Raw genomic sequence first — 20,992 nt, 5'->3', positions numbered from 1 at the left:
ACGTCTTGCCAGGGGAACAGTTTTGAGCTGAGCCGAAATCCCACAGGATCGCCGGTGGAGTCCCCGTGAGAAATCGCGCGAGCATCTGAACGTGTGCAGAGTGCAAACCTCGCCTCCCTGGAGTCTCCCTGCGAAGGCGGCTTCTTCGCCCTCCGTCGGCGCCTGCAGGGGGCTCCGCCCGCCCCGCCGCCTCCTCCGCCCCCGCCGGGCTCTGAGTCACTAATCGGGAGCAGATGCCTCCGGCCAGAGCCTCGCCTGGCTGCAGAAGGTAAGGGGGCGCACGGAGGGGGTGGGGAGAAGCCAGAGAGGCGGGGGCGCTGGGCAAACCGCCGAGGCTGGGTGGGTAGGCGAGCTGAGCCCCGAGACCTATTTGCCCGCCCGGCCGTCGGCGAGGGCGCCCCTGAGGTTACGCAGAGCGCCTTGAGCGCAGCATAGGATGGATGACAAGGAGGGACAACGGGGATGTTGGTGGCCTCCGGGAGCCCCGGCACCTATTTTGCTCGCCCTGCCGTTGGCGAGGGCGCCTCTGAGGTTACGCAGAGCGCCTTGAGCAATGCAGGATGGGCGCAGAGGAGAGGAGAGGGTTGGCGGCGCTTGTTCTGTGGACGGCGAGGGCGCCTCTGAGACGAGGGCGCCTCTGAGAGCGCCTGGATCGGTGCGGGATGAGCAAGAGGAGAGTCTCCGTGAGTCCCCGCACCTCTTCCTTCCCCGGGACCAGATCCTCGGCGGGCTGCCCAGCCTCCGCCTGCGCCCGCCCCGTCTGGGCTGCAGGCGAACCTGGAAGGAGCGGGTGTCTCGCCATCCCGGGTCTCCTCCTCCTCCGCATCCCCTGGAATTTCCGGGGATCGGGTTACGCGACCCTCCTCCTCCTCCTCTCCGGCTGCAGACTTCCAGCGAGCGGGACCAGAGGCGACGGGGCGGGCGGTGAGTACCAGGCTCCCGGCTCCGCCATGCCTTCGTTGCCCGGGGCATTGCAAGCGCCCCCACCCTCTGCAAAAGGGGCCCCCACCCTCTCCCACTCCCTCCTCCTCCCTGTCTTCGCCACGTCTTGCCCGCATCCAGGAGAGGTGCTGAGGCCTGCCGGGATGTCTGCTCTCTCCCTGGCTTAGGAGAAGAGTTGAAAAACAACAGACGGCTTTGATTTGGGGGGCGGAGGGGGGGGGCGAGAAGGGGAAGGGCTCCTGGGCAGAGCAGCTTTTCTGCATCCAGAAGGCTCCCAATGCAGTCCTGAAACTTTGGAGAGCCGCTGCTGCTGGTCAGAGACTCCTGAGCTAGGCAGGCCAATGTGTCTTGACTCAGTAGGGAGCATCGTATGGAAAGGCATACAGCCACTTCTTCTGTGTCCCCATTTAAACCAGCCTTTTATCCAGAGCCAGGAAGACTAGAATCTTGGTTTATTTTTTAAAGGAGGGGCTATAGCTCAGTGGGAGAGCATCTGCTTTGCATGCAGAAGGTCCTGGATTCAAATTCTGCCAGCATCGCCAGGTAGCATTCCTGTCAAAATCCTTGAGGAGCTGCTGCCGGTCAGTGTAGACAGTATTGAGCCAGATGGACCAATGTATCTGACTCCATAGGGAACATCCTATGATTTCCCCCCGCTCTCTCTCCTAATCTCCCTGCCTGGATCCAAACTCTCACATGAGTTTTTTTCCTCTTTCTTATTTTGTAAAATTTGTACATGCAGACTGGAAAACTTAGCGGCCTGCAGCAATTCCATTGCACCCGCCTGCTGCCACCCAGGACGCCTTCACCCAAGGCACTGTTTTGGGGGCGCACCCTGGATTGTTTTATGGGTGCCCTGTATGAATGAGGCAAGTGGGTGCAGCACCATCATTTATTAATCTTTATCGATTTATATTCCCCCAGGGAGCTCAAGGTGGTTGGCATAGCCCTCTCCATTTTAACCCTCACGATAACCCTGCAAGGTAAGCTGGGTGAAGGGATGGTGTCTGAGCCAGAGGTACCCCGTAAGATGGGGGGGTTGGCATTCAAATTAGATGCTCTGCAGCACTGACCCACAGCCCTTCCCAAAAACCTGGAGGGCTCCAGGGTTCCCCCCTACAAATCTAGGATTCTATTGCTCCCACCGGAAGCCCACCGGTATCCCAGCCAAGAAAACTCCATGGACAAAGACAGCAACTTCTTATGGAGGTCTCTTGTGATAGCAGAACCTCCATGCCCAGGGACAGTCTACCTCTGAATACCTCCCTTTGGGGGCCCGGTCGGCCACTGTGAGAGCAGGATACTGGCCTGGAGGGGCCATTGGCCTGGTCCAGCAGGCTCTCTTCTTATGTCATCACTTCTAGATTTATGATTTTTAAAAAGCAGGGAAATGACTGCAGTGAAAGGTCCCAGCGGCAAGGAGCTTACAGTCCAAAGTTCGAAACTGCCCCAAGGAGAAAGGCAAGGGGGTGTGTGTGTGGCATGGACACCTGCCCTGCCCACTTTTCAGAAATTAAAATCTGTGCTTCCAGGTGGGAATATTGGACAGCTCTGCAGTCAAACCTCGAGTCCCGACGATGAATATCCTTGCCCCCGTCAGGCGGGACCGCGTCATTGCCGAACTGCCGTCGGTAAGGGGGCCAGGAGTCCTTGGAGGCAGGGGGTGGCGGGCAGAGCTCAGCAGCAACACTTATGGTGTCAGAATCTCACTTTTTAGCATCAGGATAGTTTTGCACCTGTGGCTCCGCCCCTTTACCCTTTGGCCCCGCCCACCACTGATCTTCGGTCCTCGGAAGGTTGCCAAGGAGAGGGTGTGGCCCTTGATCTGAGAAGGGTTCCCAAGTCCTGCTGGCATACAAATTTCTCGCCCCCCTTTCTGCTAGGAAAAGAGAACTGAGGCCATGAATGGCTCAGCTATGGAGCCAAACTGGGGGTGCTGGAATTTGGGGGTGCTTGCACCAGATTGGAGATTTTTGGTGGGAGGCTGTGTGTGTGTGCTTGGACAGAGAGTGGGGTGTGTGACCTATATTTGGAGAGCAGGCCTTTTAAAGAATCATAGAGCTGTAGGGTCGGAAGGGAGCCCACAGGGTCATCTAGCCCAACCCCAGGCCCCTTCCCCATGCAATATTCCCCGGATGTCCTGGGGAAAACGATCTGGAGCCTTTTTCAACTGGCCAACCGGCTCAAATCAGGGGGAGGACAATAACGGGGAAAAAATCAGTCTCCTGGCTTGGGGTGGACTAGATGACCGTAGGGTTCCCTTTCAGCTCTGGTAGGGAGAAAACGGTGGAGGGAAAACCCTTTTAATTCCTCAAGAGCAGGGGTCAGCAAACTTTTTAAGCAGGGGGCCAGTCCACTGTCCCTCAGACTATGTGGGGGGCCGGATTATATTTTGAAAAAGAAAACGAACAAATTCCTATGCCCCACAAATAACCCAGAGATGCATTTTAAATAAAAGCACACATTCTACTCATGTAAAAACACGCTGATTCCTGGACCGTCCAGGGGCCAGATTGAGAAGTCAATTGGGCCGGATCAGGCCCCCGGGTCTTAGGTTGCCTACCCATGCTCTTGAGCAGGCATAGGCAACCTTCAGCCCTCCAGCTGTTTTGGGACTACAACTCCCATGATCCCTAACAGGACCAGTGGTCAGGGATGATGGGAATTGTAGTCCAAAACTGCTGGAGGGCCGAAGGTTGCCTATGCCTACTCAAGAGCATCAAAAACTTAGAGGGTGTGTGTGTGTGTGTGTGTGTGTGTGTGTGTGTGTGGCGCTGCACAGGTGGCCTGTGAACTCAGCGGTTAGGGAAGCTTTTCTTTAAAATGCACACAAACATATTTGTTTCTTGTGGGTTTGTGCATGTGGTGCTGGGGGGAGTCTTTGCATTGGAAGGAGCATACAGAATGGGTGTGTGTGGCAGTATCGTAAATCCCCCCATTCCTCGTTTTCCTTCCCAGTGCTTCACCAAAGGGGCCGCGCTCCATTCCAGGACCTCCTTTCACCCCAAAGTGGTTGGGATGTGCCAGTCGCAGAGGACGGGGACTGTGGGGTGAGTATTTAACACCAGAACATGAGAACACTGAACAAAGCTGAAGGTCGGAAGATTTGGGGTGGATAAAAGGAAGTCCTCTTTCACACCGTGCGGAGTTAAACTGTGGAACTCCCTGCCACTTGGATGGCTTCAACAGAGGAGACAAGGGCTATCGAGGGCTCCTTGCCAGGATGAGCTTGCTCTGCCTCCACAGTCGGAGGCAGACAATGCTTCTGAATACTAGCTGCTGGAAAAGAGAGGGGTCTTGTGTTCGAATGCTGATGGTGGGTTTCCCTTTGGGGCATCTGGTTGGCCGCTGTGAGAGCAGGAGGCTGAACTAGATGGACCACTGGGCCTGATCCAGCAGCCAGGCTCTTATTATGGAGACCCTTGTCTCCACCTTTAAAGACCATCGCCATGACCTTCTAGAGGCCAATCCACAGATCAGTTAGGGGCACAGAAGTCTATTCCTTTTCTCTCTCCTGAATCTCCTGCACAGAATCCTGGAATTGTAGAGCTGGAAGGAGGGACTTAAAGGCCCATCTAGTCCAACCCTTAGAATGCAAACATCACAGCTGATTTGCCAGCATTTTCCTGCAAATTCCTCCTTCTGTACACATGTATTCTGTATTCTGTATTCATGTCTAACATGAATATTTTTGCACAGCGGTTTCCCCGAATAGAATGCAGCCTTGTATGTTATTTTTCACTGATGCCTGCATTCATATGCACCCTTTGCATCCTTGCACACTTTACTTGTCTGGAGAACTGAACTGCAAAATCCATGGAAAATGTGAATTTCCAAGGACAGCTGTGTTTTGCTTCATGTATTGTTTCAGAAACTGCAAGTGAGTTTGTCTTTAAATGTGCAAGTCTCTTTTGCTATAGCATGACGAGAGAAGGAGAAAGACTTCTCTATCCGATTTTCGCCACCCCAGGGGTAATTTTACCCATCTCTATCACACTCCACCCCTTTTATCTCCCCTCAGTCACCCTTTATCTTAGCTGAGATAAATGCCCCCTGGCATTATGAACAGTTCCTATTAGGGGAGTCTCTCCAGGCTACCTTTTCCCTAGACATTAACTCAGCCTTTCCCTTCTTCTCAACAGGTTTAAAATTTCCAAGATCATCGTAGTCGGTGACCTCTCTGTGGGGAAGACCTGCCTGATCAACCGGTAACTATGGGGGAATACCCGGGCGGATCGGGGCCCAGGTCTTGGAGAATCCTGGGAATTGTAGTTTGCTCAGGATGCAGGGAACTGTAGCTCATGGAGTTCAGCACCCTGAACACACGGCAATCCCCAGGGGGCCCCACAGCTGTTTAGAGCACTTTAAATGCAAAGAGTGGATTTGACCCCCAAGTCCTTTTATGCCAGGATGACAAACCTGTGAATTTTGGCTGTCAGTACTCCCCACACCCCGACCGTCCTTGGGTGTTTTTGCCTGGCTGCAAATGTCTCTCTGAACTGTGCAAAGGGACGACTGCTAGAGGGTTGCTGTTTCTCGTGGGGGGTGGGGAGCAGAGGAGCACCCCCTCCATTTGCCAATGGACCTTTAAAGCCCTTTGTGGCTTAGGGCCCTTGTATCTACAGGACCGCCTCTCCTGGTCTGCCCCACAGAGGACCTTAAGGTCCATGAACAACCATAGTTTAGAGGTCCCAGGACCTAAGGAAGTCAGACTATCCTCCACCAGGGCCAGGGCCTTCTCAGTGATGGCTCCGACCTGGTGGAATGCTCTGTCCCATGAGACCAGGGCCCTGCAGGATTTAACCTTCTTCCACAGGGCCTGTAAAACAGAGCTATTCCGCCTGGCTTTTAATTTGAATTCAGCCTGATCTTTTATTTCCCTTCCCTTCCCTCCACCTCCCCTTTTATGACGATCACCCGCTCTGAGACCCCACAGCTAATTCTCCCCTGGCCTCCTCGCTGGCCCAAGTAGGACCAATTCAGCCAGCTCAACCTGGGGATTATCTAAGCTAGACCTGGGGATTATCTAAGGTTTATTTCCCCTAAATTGATTTTTGAATTTTATTGTTATTCATGCTTTTATACTGTATTTTATGCTGCTTTTATCATTGTTTTAAATTTGTTGTTAGCCGCCCTGAACCTGGTTTTTGAACTGGGAAGGGCGGGGTATAAATAAAAAAATATTATTATTGATCTTGAGCAGGAAGAGGCTGATGCAGAAGCCAACCCTCTCTTCCTCTCTCTCTCTCTCTCTCTCTTTCCTTATCGTCAGCTTTTGCAAAGACACTTTCGACAAGAACTACAAAGCCACCATTGGGGTGGACTTTGAGATGGAGCGGTTTGAGGTGCTGGGAGTCCCCTTCAGCCTGCAGCTGTGAGTACCTGCAGCCCACCCACCCAACCTGTCCGTCCTGCGGCGGGACCCCTCCCTCGGCCCCCTTCCTCAGTCATCCCCACTACGCGGAGAAGCCCTGCTCTGGAGCTCTGCGGCACCTGCAGCCTAATGCCTTCCTTGCCTCCCTGCCAGGTGGGACACGGCCGGCCAGGAACGCTTCAAATGCATCGCCTCCACCTACTACCGTGGAGCTCAAGGTGAGACAATGCGATTATCAGGATTGAAGGGTCTGTCTGTCTGTGTCTCTCTTTGCAGCAGATAGCTCCCTGGAACACAGCTAACAGGTGGGCAAGCAACCTTGAGGACTAGCTCCTTATGGGGGCTGTTAGGATATAGTTCTGTTCCACCTTAAAAGGAACAGGCATGACGGTTGTGTGTCACACGCCTGTTTACATTTCCAGCACAGTCTGCTGGGAACTTCGTTTGTATATTGCTTTTGCTATTGCTGTTTTGTTGGACACGAAGGGAAGCAGACATGTTTTTCCTTTGTTCCTGAACTATGCTGAATAAACGCCTGTAAATAACGCTTACACACGTCTCTGTCCACCACTTCCATTGTGAGGATTTATTCACTCTGCTGATAAGAGCATGCACAGCTTCTGAACGTTTCGGAGGCTCATGTCGCTGATTGATGCTGTTCCGGGAACCGGAGTTGCCGGCCGGGGGCTGGAGCCAGTCGGGGGCCTGCCAAATGCCCCCGTCTCCCCGGCAGCATCCCAACAGGGGCTTCCCTGCAAGGACATGTGGGCAACATTTGAAAGGGAAAAACTGGGTTCCTCTTGGCGTTCTCCGTGGGTGGTGAAAACCTGCAGAAAGGAACCCTCTTTTGTAACCACTGGGGTCCCATCCATGTGGGAAGTCAGTGTGTGCCAATGAATATCTCTTGTTACTTGGTTGTGCTTGGGCAGGGGCGAACGAAGACGTTGTGACACCTGGGGCGGGGCATCGCTATGTAGGGCGCACCTGCGATGTCACTACATACGACGCATGCACCGTACATAGCGACATCGCACATGCACTGTACATAGGAGTTTGGAGGCGGCAGCAGGATCCTCTGCTCGCAGCTGCAGAGAAACAGTTTCTATCCAAATGCGATTTTGGTTTTAAGCGCAGTATAAGGTACTCTCTATGGGAGTATATTGTATTTAATTATGGGGTGTCAGAGTTTTAAGGGGGCTAACCAGGCTGGGATAGCTGGGATAGCAGGCTTGTTGGTTTTTGAATCTCTGGTGTAGATTTTTTCAATTTCATTGTTCCCTATGGGACAATGACAATAAAGATTATCGTAGATTATCGTATTGTATCCTCCATATGCGGCTGTGGCAGAGCGATGGCTGCTCACGCCGCCGCAAACCCCCACGGGGTGCCTTCTTATCACCCCCCCAACATGGCACCTGGGGCGCACCGCCCTCCCCCCATTGTGACGCCACTGTGCTTGGGGGCTTAACTTTGGGGCATGTGGCTGAAAGTCCCCCATCCAGCATTTCCCAAAATTTACCATCTCAAGAACATCTAAGCCCTCCCTTTTCTCCAGACCTTGAACTGTCTAATTTTTTTTGGGGGGGGAAGGGGACTTAGAAAGTGATCCCCTTTTCTCCTCCGTGACCTCAACTCTGCAACTCTCCCTGCCTCTCCGCAGCCATCATCATCGTCTTTGACCTGAACGACGTGGCATCCCTGGGCCACACCAGGTGAGTTACCTGTCGAGTTCGCCGTCACCAGCTGATGTCAAAGCTGTGCTGTCAACAGGGGGGGTGTGCGTGGCTGTGAGTTGTGCTGGATCGAGCCCCTGACTCAACATTGATTCCAGAACCAAATTGCACCTGTGTGACCCTACTGCGATTCCTGCATTGCGGGGGGCTGGACTCGATGACGTTTTGGGGCTCCCTCACATCTCTGTGTGCACCGTCAAGAGATTAAAACAACCCCCTTCATTTTGGTACCTTTGACGCTTTGTGGAGAGGTCAGGGCCCCTCTCGGCCTCTATCCTACCTCGCAAGGTTGTTGTGAGGATAAAACAGGGAGGAGCAGAACTCTGCACGCCCCCTGGAGCTCCTTGGATATCAACACGATAGAAAGATGCTACAGTTGATCTTAGCCAAAAGGCCGAGAAGCGAGAGTCAGAGGTCATACATTTTCTTTTACTGGGAATGATCAGGAGCTCACCAAGTTAGTGGATAAATATCTCTATTTGTTTTTTTGTTGTCGAAATACACTGCAGACATCTGATCTCCCTGGAGACCAAGAGATGTGACAGTAGACTGCTCTGCCTCCTTTCTTTTAGCAAATGTTTTGTGCCACTGGGGAAGTGGTAATTCTCTATTGATTTGTTTTGGATGTTGTATGTGATGCCAATAAAAGGTTTGATGATGATGATGATGATAGATAGATAGATAGATAGATAGATAAGGAAATAAATAATAGTAGCAGTAATAAATTCCACTCCTGGATTTCTCTCTCTGCCCAATCTGTTCCAGGCAGTGGCTGGCTGATGCCCTGAAGGAGAATGACCCTTCTAGCGCCATTCTCTTCCTCGTCGGCACCAAGAAGGATCTCAGCGTAAGTTGGGGAGAAAAGGAGAGAGGGAGACAGAGGGTGGGCTGTATCCTGCCTGCCCCACCTCCCTGCAGGACCCTCCTCCTTGTTCAGAAGGCATCTCCTGCGAACTCCGTTCAGGGCTCATTCATTGAAGCTGCGCAGAGCCCTCCCTCCTCCAACCACTGACTGGCCCTCCAGCCCAGGATCATTTGCATGGCACGGGGTTGGGCTGGATGACCCCTGGAGGCCCCTTCCACAATTCCATGATGCCCTGGGGGATGAGGCTACTGATTCATGGAGGTTCTTCACGAGGGCTTACAGGGAACAGGCACAGCCCCCCCGACTTGCCACTCCCCCGCTTTGCTTCCAAGGTGATCCTGGCAACTTGATCGAAAGCTGGATCCCGTTGGATCAGCCCACTTCAGGATCCAGCCAAATCCAGCCCGGTTATTTATCATTAAGGGGGCAAGGAAAGAGGACAGTTCCACAAACCTTATATTCCTTCAGCCACAGTGCCGTCTTTGTGATTGGTGCTTCGCAAGGGGGTAGCTCTCTGCCCCAAGCAGCTTCCAATCTGAAACTCACCCTGGAGGGAAGGGGAGGCAGGGAAGCAGCACTTCTAGCTGGGTTCCTGGAGCTCCTGCCGCTGTCCTTCCTTCTTCCTGAGCCCTTCACTTCCCTCTCACAGTCTCCGGCGCAGTACAGCCTCATCGAGAGGGAAGCTCTCAAGGTGGCCAAGGAAATGGAGGCCGAATATTGGGCTGTCTCCTCACTCACAGGTAAGTTTCTCTTTTGCACAGCGACTCTGTTCTCGGTCGAAATGCTTCTGAGTACCTGTGGCTGGAGGCTGCAGGAGGGGAGAGTTGCCCTTGTGCTCGAATAAACCATAATAAACCTCCTCCTTCGTGTGCTTCCTCCTCAAGCGGTCCGGAGGGTGGCAACACGAGAACACGGCCTTCTCTGCAGTGGCTCCCCAACTGTGGAATGCTCTCCCCAGGGAAGTTCGCATGGCACCTTCATTATATAGTCATACCTCAGATTACAGACGCTTCAGGTTACATTTTTTGTGTGTGCAGACCACTGAAACCTGGAAGTACCTGTTCCGGAACGGGTTACTTCCAGGTTTCAGCGGTCGCGCATGCGCAGAAGTGCTAAACCGTGCTTTGTGCATGCACAGAAGCGCTAATTTGCAACTGGCGCATGTCCAGACGCGCTGCTGTAGGTTGCGAACATGCATCCCGCACGGATCACGTTTGCGACCCGAGCATCCACTATACACCTTTAGTTGCCAGGAAAATAGTTCCTTTTTAACCAGGCCTTTGGTTGATCTGATTGACATCCTATACCCTTTTAAAATGTGGCTCTTTTGAGGGCGGTGTTTTTGTTTGGATTTTATATATTGTGATTTTTTCTGTGAACCACCCTGAGACCTCCAGGTTTAGGGTGGTATATAAATTCAATAAATAATAATAATAATTAAAAACAAAACAAAACACCTGGCTGGCCCATGTGAGAACAGGAGGCTGGACTAGATGGGCCACAGGCCTGATCCAGCAGGAGGGTCTTCCGACTGGCAAATTCGGGACAGCTAAAAGAGTATATTTCTGAATGTAGTGTCTGGTTAACCTGCGGAACTCACTTCCACAGGAGACCACGATGGCCACCAACTTAACAGGCTTTAAAAGAGGATTAGGCAAATTTATGGAGGAGGAGAGGGCGGCCTATGGTATTTAAGGAAATGGTATCACCCCCTGCACCCCCCTCCCCACAGGTGAGAATGTGCGGGAATTCTTTTTCCGGGTTGCAGCGCTGACCTTCGAGGGGAGCGTGATGGCGGAGCTGGAGAGGAGCAGCGCAAGAAGGATTGGCGACGTTGTGCGTAAGTGTGCCCCTCGTCACATGCGTCCAGCTGGCCCCATAGCGGGCGGGAACTTCTAACAGCCCCCCACCCCCCAGTTTCCACAGAGGCAGCCCCACTTCTGCCCCAGAACCAGCTTGGTGCTGTCTGGAGCTTTGTAAATGGAACTGTGCATATTCAACACTTAAAAAACCCCAAAGCATGGTGCAGAATTTCGGTATAAATTCTGCCCTGGGAAAAAGCCACATCCTTCCGCCAGCAAAAGTTCTGCAAGCAGAGCAGATCTCCACCGACTGTTGCAAAAGTCCCTGCACTGCCCATCTTGTTTTCGTTCCCTGCGTTTTAATAGATTGGTTTGTTCTGTTTTGGTTCTGTTTTTGCATTTTGTCTGCCTTGCTTTAATTTGTCTGAGCTGCCTTGAGCCGCAGTCCAGGGGAAAAGATAGGATACAAATAAATCTAATGATAATTTATTATTGCAAAATTTACTGTGCTCAAATATATTTTGTAGAGGTGCTTCTGCTGTGCTTTTTTTGGTTCATTGAAGTTATTCTGTTTTTAGAGCTGCTGTTATGTGCTGCTGCTGCTGCTGTTTTTTAATCTTTGAGGGCTCCGTGCTATAAAGCTATTAGTGTATTTCTTTATATCCTGCTTTTTCCCAAGCAGGAACTCAAGGCAGCTTACACAAAGCAAAACAACACAGACAGGATATAAAAAACTGAAAAGATCTATAAGCTAATCATTAAGATAACAATAGCAATACCTCTCAAGTCCCCTCTCTGGCACGGCCCACCATGTTTCTCACTGCATCTTCATGAGGACTAGAAACCTGTTTGCTTCATGGAGACTGAGGATTCTTGGGAAGCTTCCCTGTTTTGTGGTATTTCAATAAACACACAGCTCTGCTGATGGATGGTGACAGGCAGAGTTTAGCCAATGAGAATGGGATGGGGGCGGGCTCCGTGTCGCCAAGGTTACGGCTGCCTCTTCCCAGCGATCCACAGTTCTGCAAGCCAAGCAAAATTGTGTGATTTGCCGCAAAGTTTATTTGCACCACAGGTATTTTTTTATTATTATTAAATAATTGGTAAAGATGGGTTAGTTTTCAGGGTTTGTTGCAAACTTAGAGCTTGTGCATTTGTTTTGTTTTTATCCTGCACATTTTGCCTGTACCTTCACAAGGACTAGAAACTTGTTTTGCTCATAGAGGCTGAGGTTTTCCAGGATTTTTCACTCTGCCTCTTTCAGGGATCCACAGCGACGAGCGGGACCTTTACCTGACCGAGAAGCGTCGGAGAGCGAAATGTTGCCAGTGACGCAAGTTGGGGGAAGGAATTTCACCGGCCTGAACATTTGCACTGAACTTATTTCTATACCAAAGAAAAGTGTTGCTGTTTTTTAATGATTTTTTTAAAAGAAAAGAACAGATTGCCTCATATATAGGACCATCACAAGCTGCTTTGTACTAAGTCGAGCCATCGCTCCATCTAGCTCAGTATTGTCTGCACTGACCGGCAGCAGTGGCTCTCCGGGATTTGAGGCAGAAGACCCCCCCCCAGCCCCACCTGGGCTTGCTGCCGCGGACTGAGCCTGGGATCGTTTTCCATGCAGAAAGCAGGTGCTCTAACCACTGAGCAGTATGTCATTCCTGCATTGGAAAGGGTTAGACTAGATGTCTCATGGAGCTCCCTTCCAACTCTACAAGTGATCCTCTTCCCTGGGTGAAGCTGGTCTGTTTTTCTGCCCCCAGAGCTCTCCCACCCCCAAATATTTCTGCCCTCTTGGCTTCTTGTGGGGCAGCCCTGGAAGAGAATAATCGGAGGTTTCTACATTCATTTCTACATTCCATGGGTTCCTTCGCCACAACCGTTTCCTGTTAGTGACATCAATTCCTGTGCCAGGACATGTAAGATAGTGCCCTGGTTTTGGTGTCATGGGACATGTCCCACCCCATTGGGCACAAAGACCCCCTTATCCCCCCCCCCAAAAAAACCCCTGTTGCAGACAGCAATCATTAACCAAAGCACCTCTGGTCTCCTGGTACAAATCACATTCAGTCATAATAAAAGTTGAAATGTACTTTTTGTAACTGTTGCCTTGAATGTGCGTTGATGGGGTTGGCCAGCAGCGGGGTGTCATTTCAGCCTGGGGGAGCACATTGCCTTGTGGGGGACTTTCTTGGGGCCAAGGGCAGGCCCTGAGGCAAAGAGTGTTTGGGCCCCAAGGAATGTGATGGAGCCCAAAATCCTCTTCTCACAGCGGACAAATGCCCCCTAGGAACCTACCAATCAAGATAGACTACCTCTGAACCTGGAGGTTCCTTAGGGATGTCAGCAGAGTCTGCTGGATCAGGCCAGGGGCCCATCTAGCCCAACATCCGGTTCCCACAGTGGCCAACCAGATGCCTCAAAGGGAAACCAACAAGCAAGATTCGAACCCAAGAGCAGCACTCGCCCCTCCCCTGGTTTCAGAAGAATTGCTGCCTCCAGCGGCCATCAAAAGCCCTCTCCTCCTCCAGGAATTTGTCCAATCTTCTTTTGAAGCCATCTAGTTTGGTGGCCATGCCTGCCTCCTGTGGCAGGGAGTTCCACAGTCTAACCCTGTTCTGTGTGAAAGGGCTGAACCACTCCTGAATCTTCCAATGAGAACAGGTGTGACTAACTTAGGTCTAGTGTGTCTTTGGGTAGAACTTGGTTGGGCAGAACCCCACCATATTGTCCAATACTTAATTTCATGTTTCGCTGCTAGGAGGGGGAACTGTGGCCCTCCAGGCATCTCTGTGTGGCCCCAGGACCATGCAGGGGGTTGGACTAGATGACCCTTGGTGTCCCTTCCAGCGCTACAATTCCATAACACCCTCCTCTCCCCACAACATTCCCCTCTCCTCTCTGCACCTCAGGTCCTCCACCCAAGACCTCAGTCTTCTTGTTTTTTTAATGCAACGTGGAGCACTTTGTACATCAACGCTATCAAAGTTTAGCCGCGATTACAGTGGGTTGGGATGGATGACCCTTGGGGTCCCTCCGAACTTGGATTCTAAGTTTCACCAATTCAGCGGGTGGTTTATTAACTACACGCGGCAGAAGAACATGGAGAAGGAACATTTTTTCTGATGGAGTGCCAGATAAGCTGGAAGGCACACAGGCAAGATTCCCAAACTGGTCTGGAGTTATGAGCTTGCAAGATCCCGGAGGTTAATGGCCCGGGAAGCAGGCGGAGTTTGCCCCTATTGGGACGCCACGGGCCTCTGCGGGACGCCTTGGGGGCCGCGCATATACCTGTGCGCCTTCCTCCCTACTGCGGTCCTTGGTTGGGGTTGAAGGCCTGGAAGGAGTCCAGCTGGTGAGCGTTGAACTGGGGCATCAGTTTGGGGGGCACACAGTGCGCCCACTTGTAGTGGTCTTTCAGCCAGAGCCCGCCCTCGCTGTCCTCCACGCAGATGGCGGCAATACCTGCAGGCAAGGTTGGGGGAAAGGCAGCAATCACCGACAGCTTCAGAGCCAGGGTAGACTGCTCCTGCAGCTGGAGGCTCCACCAACCTCTATCACTGCTAGGAATGCCAAGGGGGCCGAGCCCGGCCGCCAGCTTACCGACCCACCTGCCACTAGGCCGCCTTGTTCCTCCACCAGGCGGATGGCGCTCCGCATCGTCCCCCCGGTCTCGACCCACTGGTCCACCAACAAGACGCGAAGGCCTGGTCAGAAAGGGAGCAGAGGGCAAGGTGGGGTTAGTGTGCCAAGTTCCGCTCCACCCCGTTCCTCACCTGAGAGATTTTTTTTAAAAAATGTGGATCTGGAGCAATAGCTAGGAAACCTCAGAAGAGCCCTGCAGTGCTGGATCAGGCCCAAGGGGGCCCAAGCGTAGGGTTGCCACATGGCAAATAGAGCATCTTGGGGAAATTTCGGGAAACCGGCAAAACATCCGGGATTTTGAGGTTGATTGCCAACAACTTTTGAGTTTCATTTCCCAGAAAAAGCTTTGATACTTTGCGTTTGCTGAAAAAACATCTTTTGCATCCTGAGTTTTTACTTCTAGAAATACGGCAACCCTGCCCAATGGGAAGCCCACAAGCTGGTCCTGAGCACAATTCTCCAGTGCCTGTATTCACAGGTAGATTGCTGCTAAACATGGAGGTTCTGCAATCACAATAGACCTCCATAAGAAGAACCTGGATGGATCAGTCCGGCCTCCTGTTCTCACAGGGGCCAACCTGCAGTTTCTAGCAACTGGTATCCAGAGGGGTTTCCGCCTCTGACAGGGGAGATAAAACCTATTTATTAGCCATTTTTAGCATTCACCTCCATTAATTTGTATTTATAAGTGCAGCAGAAGATCCTGCCCACTGGCAGGAATTCAGGGCAACAGCAAAACATTTCCCTCCTGCGCCCGCAAAGGCATTTACTGCCTCTGATGGAGGAGGGCGTAGATGGACCCCAGCTCCTGTCAATTCCAGTGGTCAGCAAGCTCAATGGTTAATGGCCCTGACCCTGTCTCTGTGTGTGTAGACATCAGTTCCATTGGGGAGGGAGAACTGAACAAGGGGAAATTCTTATTCTTATTATTTCAGGAAGTTTTTAATGTTTGACATTGAATTATGTTTTTATATGTACTGGAAGCCACCCAGAGTGACTGGGGAAACCCAGCCAGATGGGTGGGGATATAAATAATAATATTATTATTATTATCTCGGCTCACCTGGCGAGATGGCGTCAGCCCGCATCTCCATCACCTTCTCACGAGCCTGGTAGTCCTTGTAAGGCTTTGAGAGAGTTTTCACGCACAGGTGCCCGGCTTTGCGTATGGCCAAAAAGCCCTTCTGGAGGGTGTGGGCGATGGCAGCGCCTGAGGGCGAGTTGAGAAGGGCAAAGGGGTGCCCCCCTGAATCGTGAGTTGCCACGCCATGCCCTCCCTAACCCCAGCCCCAAACTGATTCATGTTGTTTTCACCAAACTTATCCCCAGGGTTCAACCCTGCTTGGAAAATACTCCAGCGTCCTTTGCCATCATATTGAGAATGCAAAATAAAATTTAAAAATTCCTTCCAGTAGCACCTTAGAGACCAACTAAATAATTTAATTTTGTTTTGTTTTGTCTCAACTACGGCAGACCAACACGGCTACCTACCTGTAATTGGGAATGCAGGAAAGGTTTGCTGGAGAGGGAATGCCCTCTGCATGTGCTCAGAGGCATTTTTAGGAACATAAGAACAATAGAGGAGTCCTGCTGGATCGGGCCAAAGAGGACCCACCTAGTCTGGCAGGCTGTTCTCAGAACCAGACGCCCCAAAGGGAAACCTGCAAGGAGTCCTCTCTCCTCCTGTAGTTCCCAGCAACTGATTTTCAGAAGCATTACTGCCTTTGACTCTGGAGGCAGAGCGCAGCCATTGCGGCTACGAGCCATCGATAGCCCTCTCCTCCTCCGTGGCTTTGCCCAATGCACTTTTAAAGCAATCAGTGGCCATCCCTGCGGCAAGGAGTTCCACAGTTGAACTCTCCACTGCATCTCTTATCCCTTGGATCGCTTCTGCGTTGCTCTTTGCTCTCCGGCCAAGCTGAGCCCCGACTCACCTAGGATGAAGCCCATTGCGTCAATGCCGGCAACCAGGTCGATGGGGTCGCCCCGAAAGGTTTGCAGGAGATCTTCCACGCAGTCCTGCAAGGCCTGGCGAGATCAGAGAGGGAGGGAGAGTGACTGGGGCAGCATCAAGGGGCTCACAAATCTTCCCTTCTAATGGGAGCTTCCAGTTGCCATTCTAATTCTGTGTATTCCCAATATCAATGCGTATCATTAATCTCTATTATTACTATATCCCTAAAGATAAGGTCAGAGTCTTTTTATATGCAACAGCAGCCGCAAGAGTACTGGAAGAGCAAGGAGACTCCCTCAATGTCAGAGTGGCAAATTAAATTCTGCGAATATATTGAACGAGCCAAGATGACAGCGTCAGTTAGAATGTGATCAAAACAAGAATTAAGAAAGGAATGGTAGTGTAAATCTTTGGATAAGTACTGACTGAGTTCATTAAGCAAAGATGCAATGATTCTAGAACAGAGGATTGATTAATGTGATGAACAAATATGAACACAACGACAGTTTTAATGTAGCGAGAAGGACATCGTGCAAGTCAGTGAGGGGAATCACATGGATATTTGGATAAAAGGTGAATGGGGTATAGGGTTAGATGTGGGGAATCCGTATATTTAATATAATATATGTTATGTTCAGTGCTGAAATTGTACGGTAACTAACATGTAATATGAATTTAATAAATAAATAAATTGGGCGGGAAATCTCTATTATTACTATTTTGTTGTTGTTAGTGTGCGTATGTAATTTTTTCATTTATTCTGGGAGCCTTTTTCCCCCAACAGCACCATGGTAAATCTAGCAATGGGAAATTTCTCCGCTGCCTGCTTTCCCTTGATGCCCTAAGCCAGGGACAGCAACCTTTTTCAGCAGTGGGCCGGTCCACCGTCCCTCAGACCTTGTGGGGGGCCAGATTATATTTTGGGGAGGGGAAATGAACGGATTCCTATGCCCCACAAATAACCCAGAGATGCATTTTAAATAAAGGGACACTTTCTACTCATGTAAAAACACGCTGATTCCCAGACCGTCCGCAGGCCGGATTGAGAAGGCAATTGGGCCAGATCCGGCCCCAGGGCCTTAGGTTGCCTACCCCTGCCCTAAGCACAGGCTTATTTTGTTTAATGGTTAATCCGGCCCTGACTACAGCCCGGTGAGGTAGGTTAGGCTGAGGGTCACACCCAGGGAGAGTTTCATGGCTGAGTGGGGATTTGAGCCCTGGTCCATCCCAGGATAACGTTCTAACCACTACACCGCACTGCCTCTTATCTTCTCCCATCTCCCACCTGAGAAAAGCCCGGTTCCACACCAGCCTCTCATGTTCCAAAAAGCTACTTCTGTCCATTCACTCCCACCCCCCACTGTAATGCACCACCTCAACTCCTTATCACAGAATCTGTAAAGTTGGAAAGGGACCTGTGGGTCATCTAGTCCAACCCCACAGCACAATGCGGGGCTCAAACCTGCAACACTGAGATTAAGAGTCTCCTGCTCTGCTGACTGAGCTATCCTGCGGTCCATCAGGTACCTGGGGATGGCAGTAGAGGCGGGAGGGGTCCAGCCAGGCGAAGCTGGGGCCTTTGACGTTGGGGGCCATCAGCCCCAAATACCAGCCCTGCTCTCGTGGGTCGGGGACGTGTTTCAGATCCATGGAGACGTGGTTAGGGTCAGCAGATGGAGGAGAAGCTGTAAGGGAAGGTGGGTGGGTCGGGGGCTGGAGAAGAATACATGCAAAGAGATGCTTTCTACCGCAAGGTTCCTCAAGAGTCATCAGAAATCTTGCACCAATTGGAGCAGACTCTTCCACATTTCTTTGTGAGCTGCCTTTCCAGAGTTAAACCACGTGTCGAAAAGGCTTCGCAGTTCCCTCTAACAGCTGCAAATGCACATTTAAGCATCTCTGAGAGCATCTCAGTAAGTCAATAATAATAATAATAATAATAATAATAATAATAATAATAATAATAATAATAATTTATTTATACCCCGCCCTCCCCAGCCAAGACCAGGCTCAGGGCGGCTAACACCAGATATAAAACAATTGATTGAAATACAACTTTAAAAACAAGATTAATACAAAATACAACAGAATAAAACGATCCCCGCACAGGGAAGTCTAACAATAAAGGGATGGAACTGACCTTCACGAGGACTAGAATATTTCTTGCTAGGAGTATCTGCTTTGCTCCACATCTCCAAGTCTGCAGAGCTGCCTGAAACCCTGGAGAGCTTCTGCCAGTCAGTGCGAACAATATGGGGCTAGACAGACCCAACACTCTGACTCACTCTGGGGCAGCTTCCTATTTCTTTTTTTGGGGAAAGTGACCATTATGCAGAATCATGATGACTAGAATATTTCTTTTGGGGGCTCAATGGCAGAACAAGAGGCCCACATTCTGGCTCAGGGCTCTAATGACCAGCTTATTGAGCAATTCATCCTGATTCGCTTGTGGGGACGTTGCAGCAAAACAAGAGTTACTTATTTATTTCTTAACAGTTACCTATCAGTTTATGGGGGGGGGGAGCCCTCAGAGCAGTTTACAAAAGAGCTAAATCGATAACATTAAGTTGATGGACTGTGCCGAAATGGAAAAATTAACTGGGAAACTCGGGAATCAAGAAGACAAGATTTTTTTTTTAAGAATGGGAAATGTTTATAATGTATATACAAAATAATTGAAAACAGCTCAAAACATTAGCAGGATTTTAAATACACTTGTAATGTAACAGAAAGTATAGATAACTTAGGAAGATGAAAAACTGGAGAAGTATTGATAAGCAGTTGAAAATAGAATCAAAAGGACCGATGGAAGGGATGGAGGGGGGAGTCAGGAGATTTAGAGTAATCTCAATATTTGGATTTTGTACTGCTTTTTGATGGATGGATGTATGCATGTATGTATGTACATTTATTCATATATATTTGAAAATCAAATGCAAAGATTATTAAAAAAAATACTGGAAAAAAACCAATAGCATTATAAATCAGAAAAATTAACAGCAACAACAATAATTTAAAGCTTTCGTAAAGTTAAAATAACAGTAGACTGAAAAGAGATTAAGACTTCCCTCAACTTCCTAAATAGCTGGGTAGTCTTGTCTGAAGAAAAGTAGGTTTATCAGGCTTAGCCAAAAAGAGGACGGTGAAAAGGTATCAAGAGGCAGGGAGTTCCAAAGTTTAGGTGCTGCCATAGAATTGTGGAGTTGGAAGGGGGGTCCTCTAGCCCAACCCCCTAAAATGCAGGAACTTTTGGCCCAGCATAGGGCTCAAACCCGTGACCCGAGGTGAAGTGTCCCCCGCTCTGCCGACGACAGCGCTATCCCAGCAGAGTTATCACACCCTTCCCAGCCTGTCAGGCCCGATCCCTTTCCTTCCTCCTTGCAAAAACAGTCCAATCTTTCCAGGGAAGCGAAATGGTTGTGCAAGAACCCCACCCAACCCCCAAACCGCCCTAGAATCCCTCCAGCTGAATTTGCTGGGATGAGCTGGAATTCTGCGTGGAAACAGCAACATTCTGGAAGTTTGGCGTGGATTTCTTAAAGGAGGAATCAAATGTGGGCTGGATCCTCTTCCGTCCTTGCCTGTGGGTCTCTGCTCTCCGAAATAAATACATAAATGCCCACCCCAATAAACCCGACATTTCCCAAACGTCAGAGGCAGCCCCAGAATTTCCCTGGGGGGAGAAAACACCCCACAGCACACTACTTCCCATTCCCCCATGTGGCGTGCCCAGTACCTGGGAGAGGAGAACTGATCTTTGCTTCTTCCCAGGCCTCTTCCAGACAGTCGAACACTCAGGAGGTGCCTTTTCCTGGGAGGCCAAAGGTGCTACTGGATCCAAGCGGAGGGACGGAGGGAGGGCCTTGGGCCACGGACAGTGACAGCTGGGGAAGCCCAGCCCTTGCCTGGCCAGGGTCCAGACTCCAGGGCCAGCTCTGGCCTGACAGTTAAAGCTATTCACAATTCATTCACCACGAGGAGCCCAGGAGGGCGAGAAAACAACAAGGGAGGTCCAGAGAAGCAGAGGAACAGGAGTAGGGCTCAATCCAGTTTGTTGGGAGGCTTGCAACAAACACGCTTTCCTCAAAAGATCAGACTTCTTTGTGATAAGGAAAAGCAGCGGAGAAATGCTGCCAGCCAGTGTTGGCAGCATGGAGTTAGATGGAGCAATGCTTTGGCTCAGGAGAAGGCAGTGCCCCGTGCCCCAGAGGAAACCCACCAGCTGGTTTCCTCATTTAGGATGTGGGGCAAATCCTGCTTCAGCAAGGCTGAAGTCATCCGAAGTCTTGTGTCTAGATTAAGGGAAGTGATAAAGGGAAAGGGACCCCTGACCGTTAGGTCCAGTCGTGACCGACTCTGGGGTTGCGGCGCTCATCTTGCTTTATTGGCCGAGGGAGCCAGAATACAGCTTCCGGGTCGAGGGAGCCAACGTACAGCTTCCGGGTCTTGTGGCCAGCATGACTAAGCCGCTTCTGGCGAACCAGAGCAGCACATGGAAACGCCATTTACCTTCCCGCTGGAGCAGTACCTATTTATCTACTTGCTTTCGAACTGCTAGGTTAGCAGGAGCAGGGACCAAGCAACAGGAGCTCACCCCGTCACAGGGATTCGAACTGCTGACCTTCTGATCGGCAAGCCCTAGGCTCTGTGGTTTAACCCACAGAGCCACCCACA

The 20,992-nt window shown here is 50.7% G+C and overlaps 2 protein-coding genes across 7 annotated transcripts; one reads left to right on the top strand and one right to left on the bottom strand.

The window, feature by feature from the left end:
• Positions 1–155: 155 nt before the first annotated feature.
• RAB34 (RAB34, member RAS oncogene family) lies at positions 156–12,810 on the top strand. 4 transcript variants are annotated; one of them, XM_081889623.1, is made up of 12 exons: positions 156–268; positions 1,867–1,925; positions 2,475–2,573; positions 3,901–3,992; positions 5,085–5,150; positions 6,215–6,316; positions 6,470–6,534; positions 7,977–8,028; positions 8,815–8,896; positions 9,564–9,654; positions 10,647–10,754; positions 11,981–12,810. In XM_081889623.1, the coding sequence occupies exons 3-12, from the start codon at positions 2,520–2,522 to the stop codon at positions 12,046–12,048; spliced, it is 780 nt and encodes a 259-aa protein (XP_081745749.1). In that variant the 5' UTR covers positions 156–268; positions 1,867–1,925; positions 2,475–2,519; the 3' UTR covers positions 12,049–12,810. The 4 variants fall into 4 exon arrangements, with proteins under 4 accessions (XP_081745749.1, XP_081745751.1, XP_081745750.1 ...); XM_081889622.1 differs by lacking the exon at positions 156–268 and adding an exon at positions 711–924; XM_081889625.1 differs by lacking the exon at positions 1,867–1,925.
• On the bottom strand, positions 11,565–20,193 carry LOC309357456 (adenine phosphoribosyltransferase-like). Of its 3 annotated transcripts, XM_081889631.1 has the most exons (7): positions 20,055–20,193; positions 17,846–18,003; positions 16,299–16,392; positions 15,428–15,574; positions 14,331–14,426; positions 14,011–14,184; positions 11,565–11,738 (listed from the first exon to the last, which is right to left on the bottom strand). In XM_081889631.1, the coding sequence occupies exons 2-6, from the start codon at positions 17,966–17,968 to the stop codon at positions 14,027–14,029; spliced, it is 618 nt and encodes a 205-aa protein (XP_081745757.1). In that variant the 5' UTR covers positions 17,969–18,003; positions 20,055–20,193; the 3' UTR covers positions 11,565–11,738; positions 14,011–14,026. The 3 variants fall into 3 exon arrangements, with proteins under 3 accessions (XP_081745757.1, XP_081745755.1, XP_081745756.1); XM_081889629.1 differs by lacking the exon at positions 11,565–11,738 and having other exon boundaries at positions 13,774–14,184; XM_081889630.1 differs by lacking the exon at positions 11,565–11,738 and having other exon boundaries at positions 13,774–14,184; positions 17,846–18,031; positions 20,055–20,189.
• Positions 20,194–20,992: the final 799 nt, after the last annotated feature.

The sequence above is a fragment of the Podarcis melisellensis genome, assembly GCF_964234715.1.
Source record: "Podarcis melisellensis genome assembly, chromosome: 15".
In the NCBI taxonomy this organism is placed as follows: Eukaryota; Metazoa; Chordata; class Lepidosauria; order Squamata; family Lacertidae; genus Podarcis; species Podarcis melisellensis.
This window is presented reverse-complemented; position numbering and strand designations above follow the sequence as displayed.

Coding starts and splice junctions, on each gene's coding strand:
- LOC309357456 (XM_081889631.1), bottom strand. CDS start 17,968: ATGGATCTGAAACACGTCCCCGACCCACGAGAGCAGGGCTGGTATTTG. Junction 15,575..16,298: donor CGCAATGGGCTTCATCCTAG/GTGAGTCGGGGC, acceptor ACTCGCCCTCAG/GCGCTGCCATCGCCCACACC. Junction 14,427..15,427: donor GGCTGACGCCATCTCGCCAG/GTGAGCCGAGAT, acceptor CTTTCTGACCAG/GCCTTCGCGTCTTGTTGGTG.
- RAB34 (XM_081889625.1), top strand. CDS start 2,520: ATGAATATCCTTGCCCCCGTCAGGCGGGACCGCGTCATTGCCGAACTG. Junction 6,317..6,469: donor GTCCCCTTCAGCCTGCAGCT/GTGAGTACCTGC, acceptor CCTCCCTGCCAG/GTGGGACACGGCCGGCCAGG. Junction 9,655..10,646: donor GGCTGTCTCCTCACTCACAG/GTAAGTTTCTCT, acceptor CCCTCCCCACAG/GTGAGAATGTGCGGGAATTC.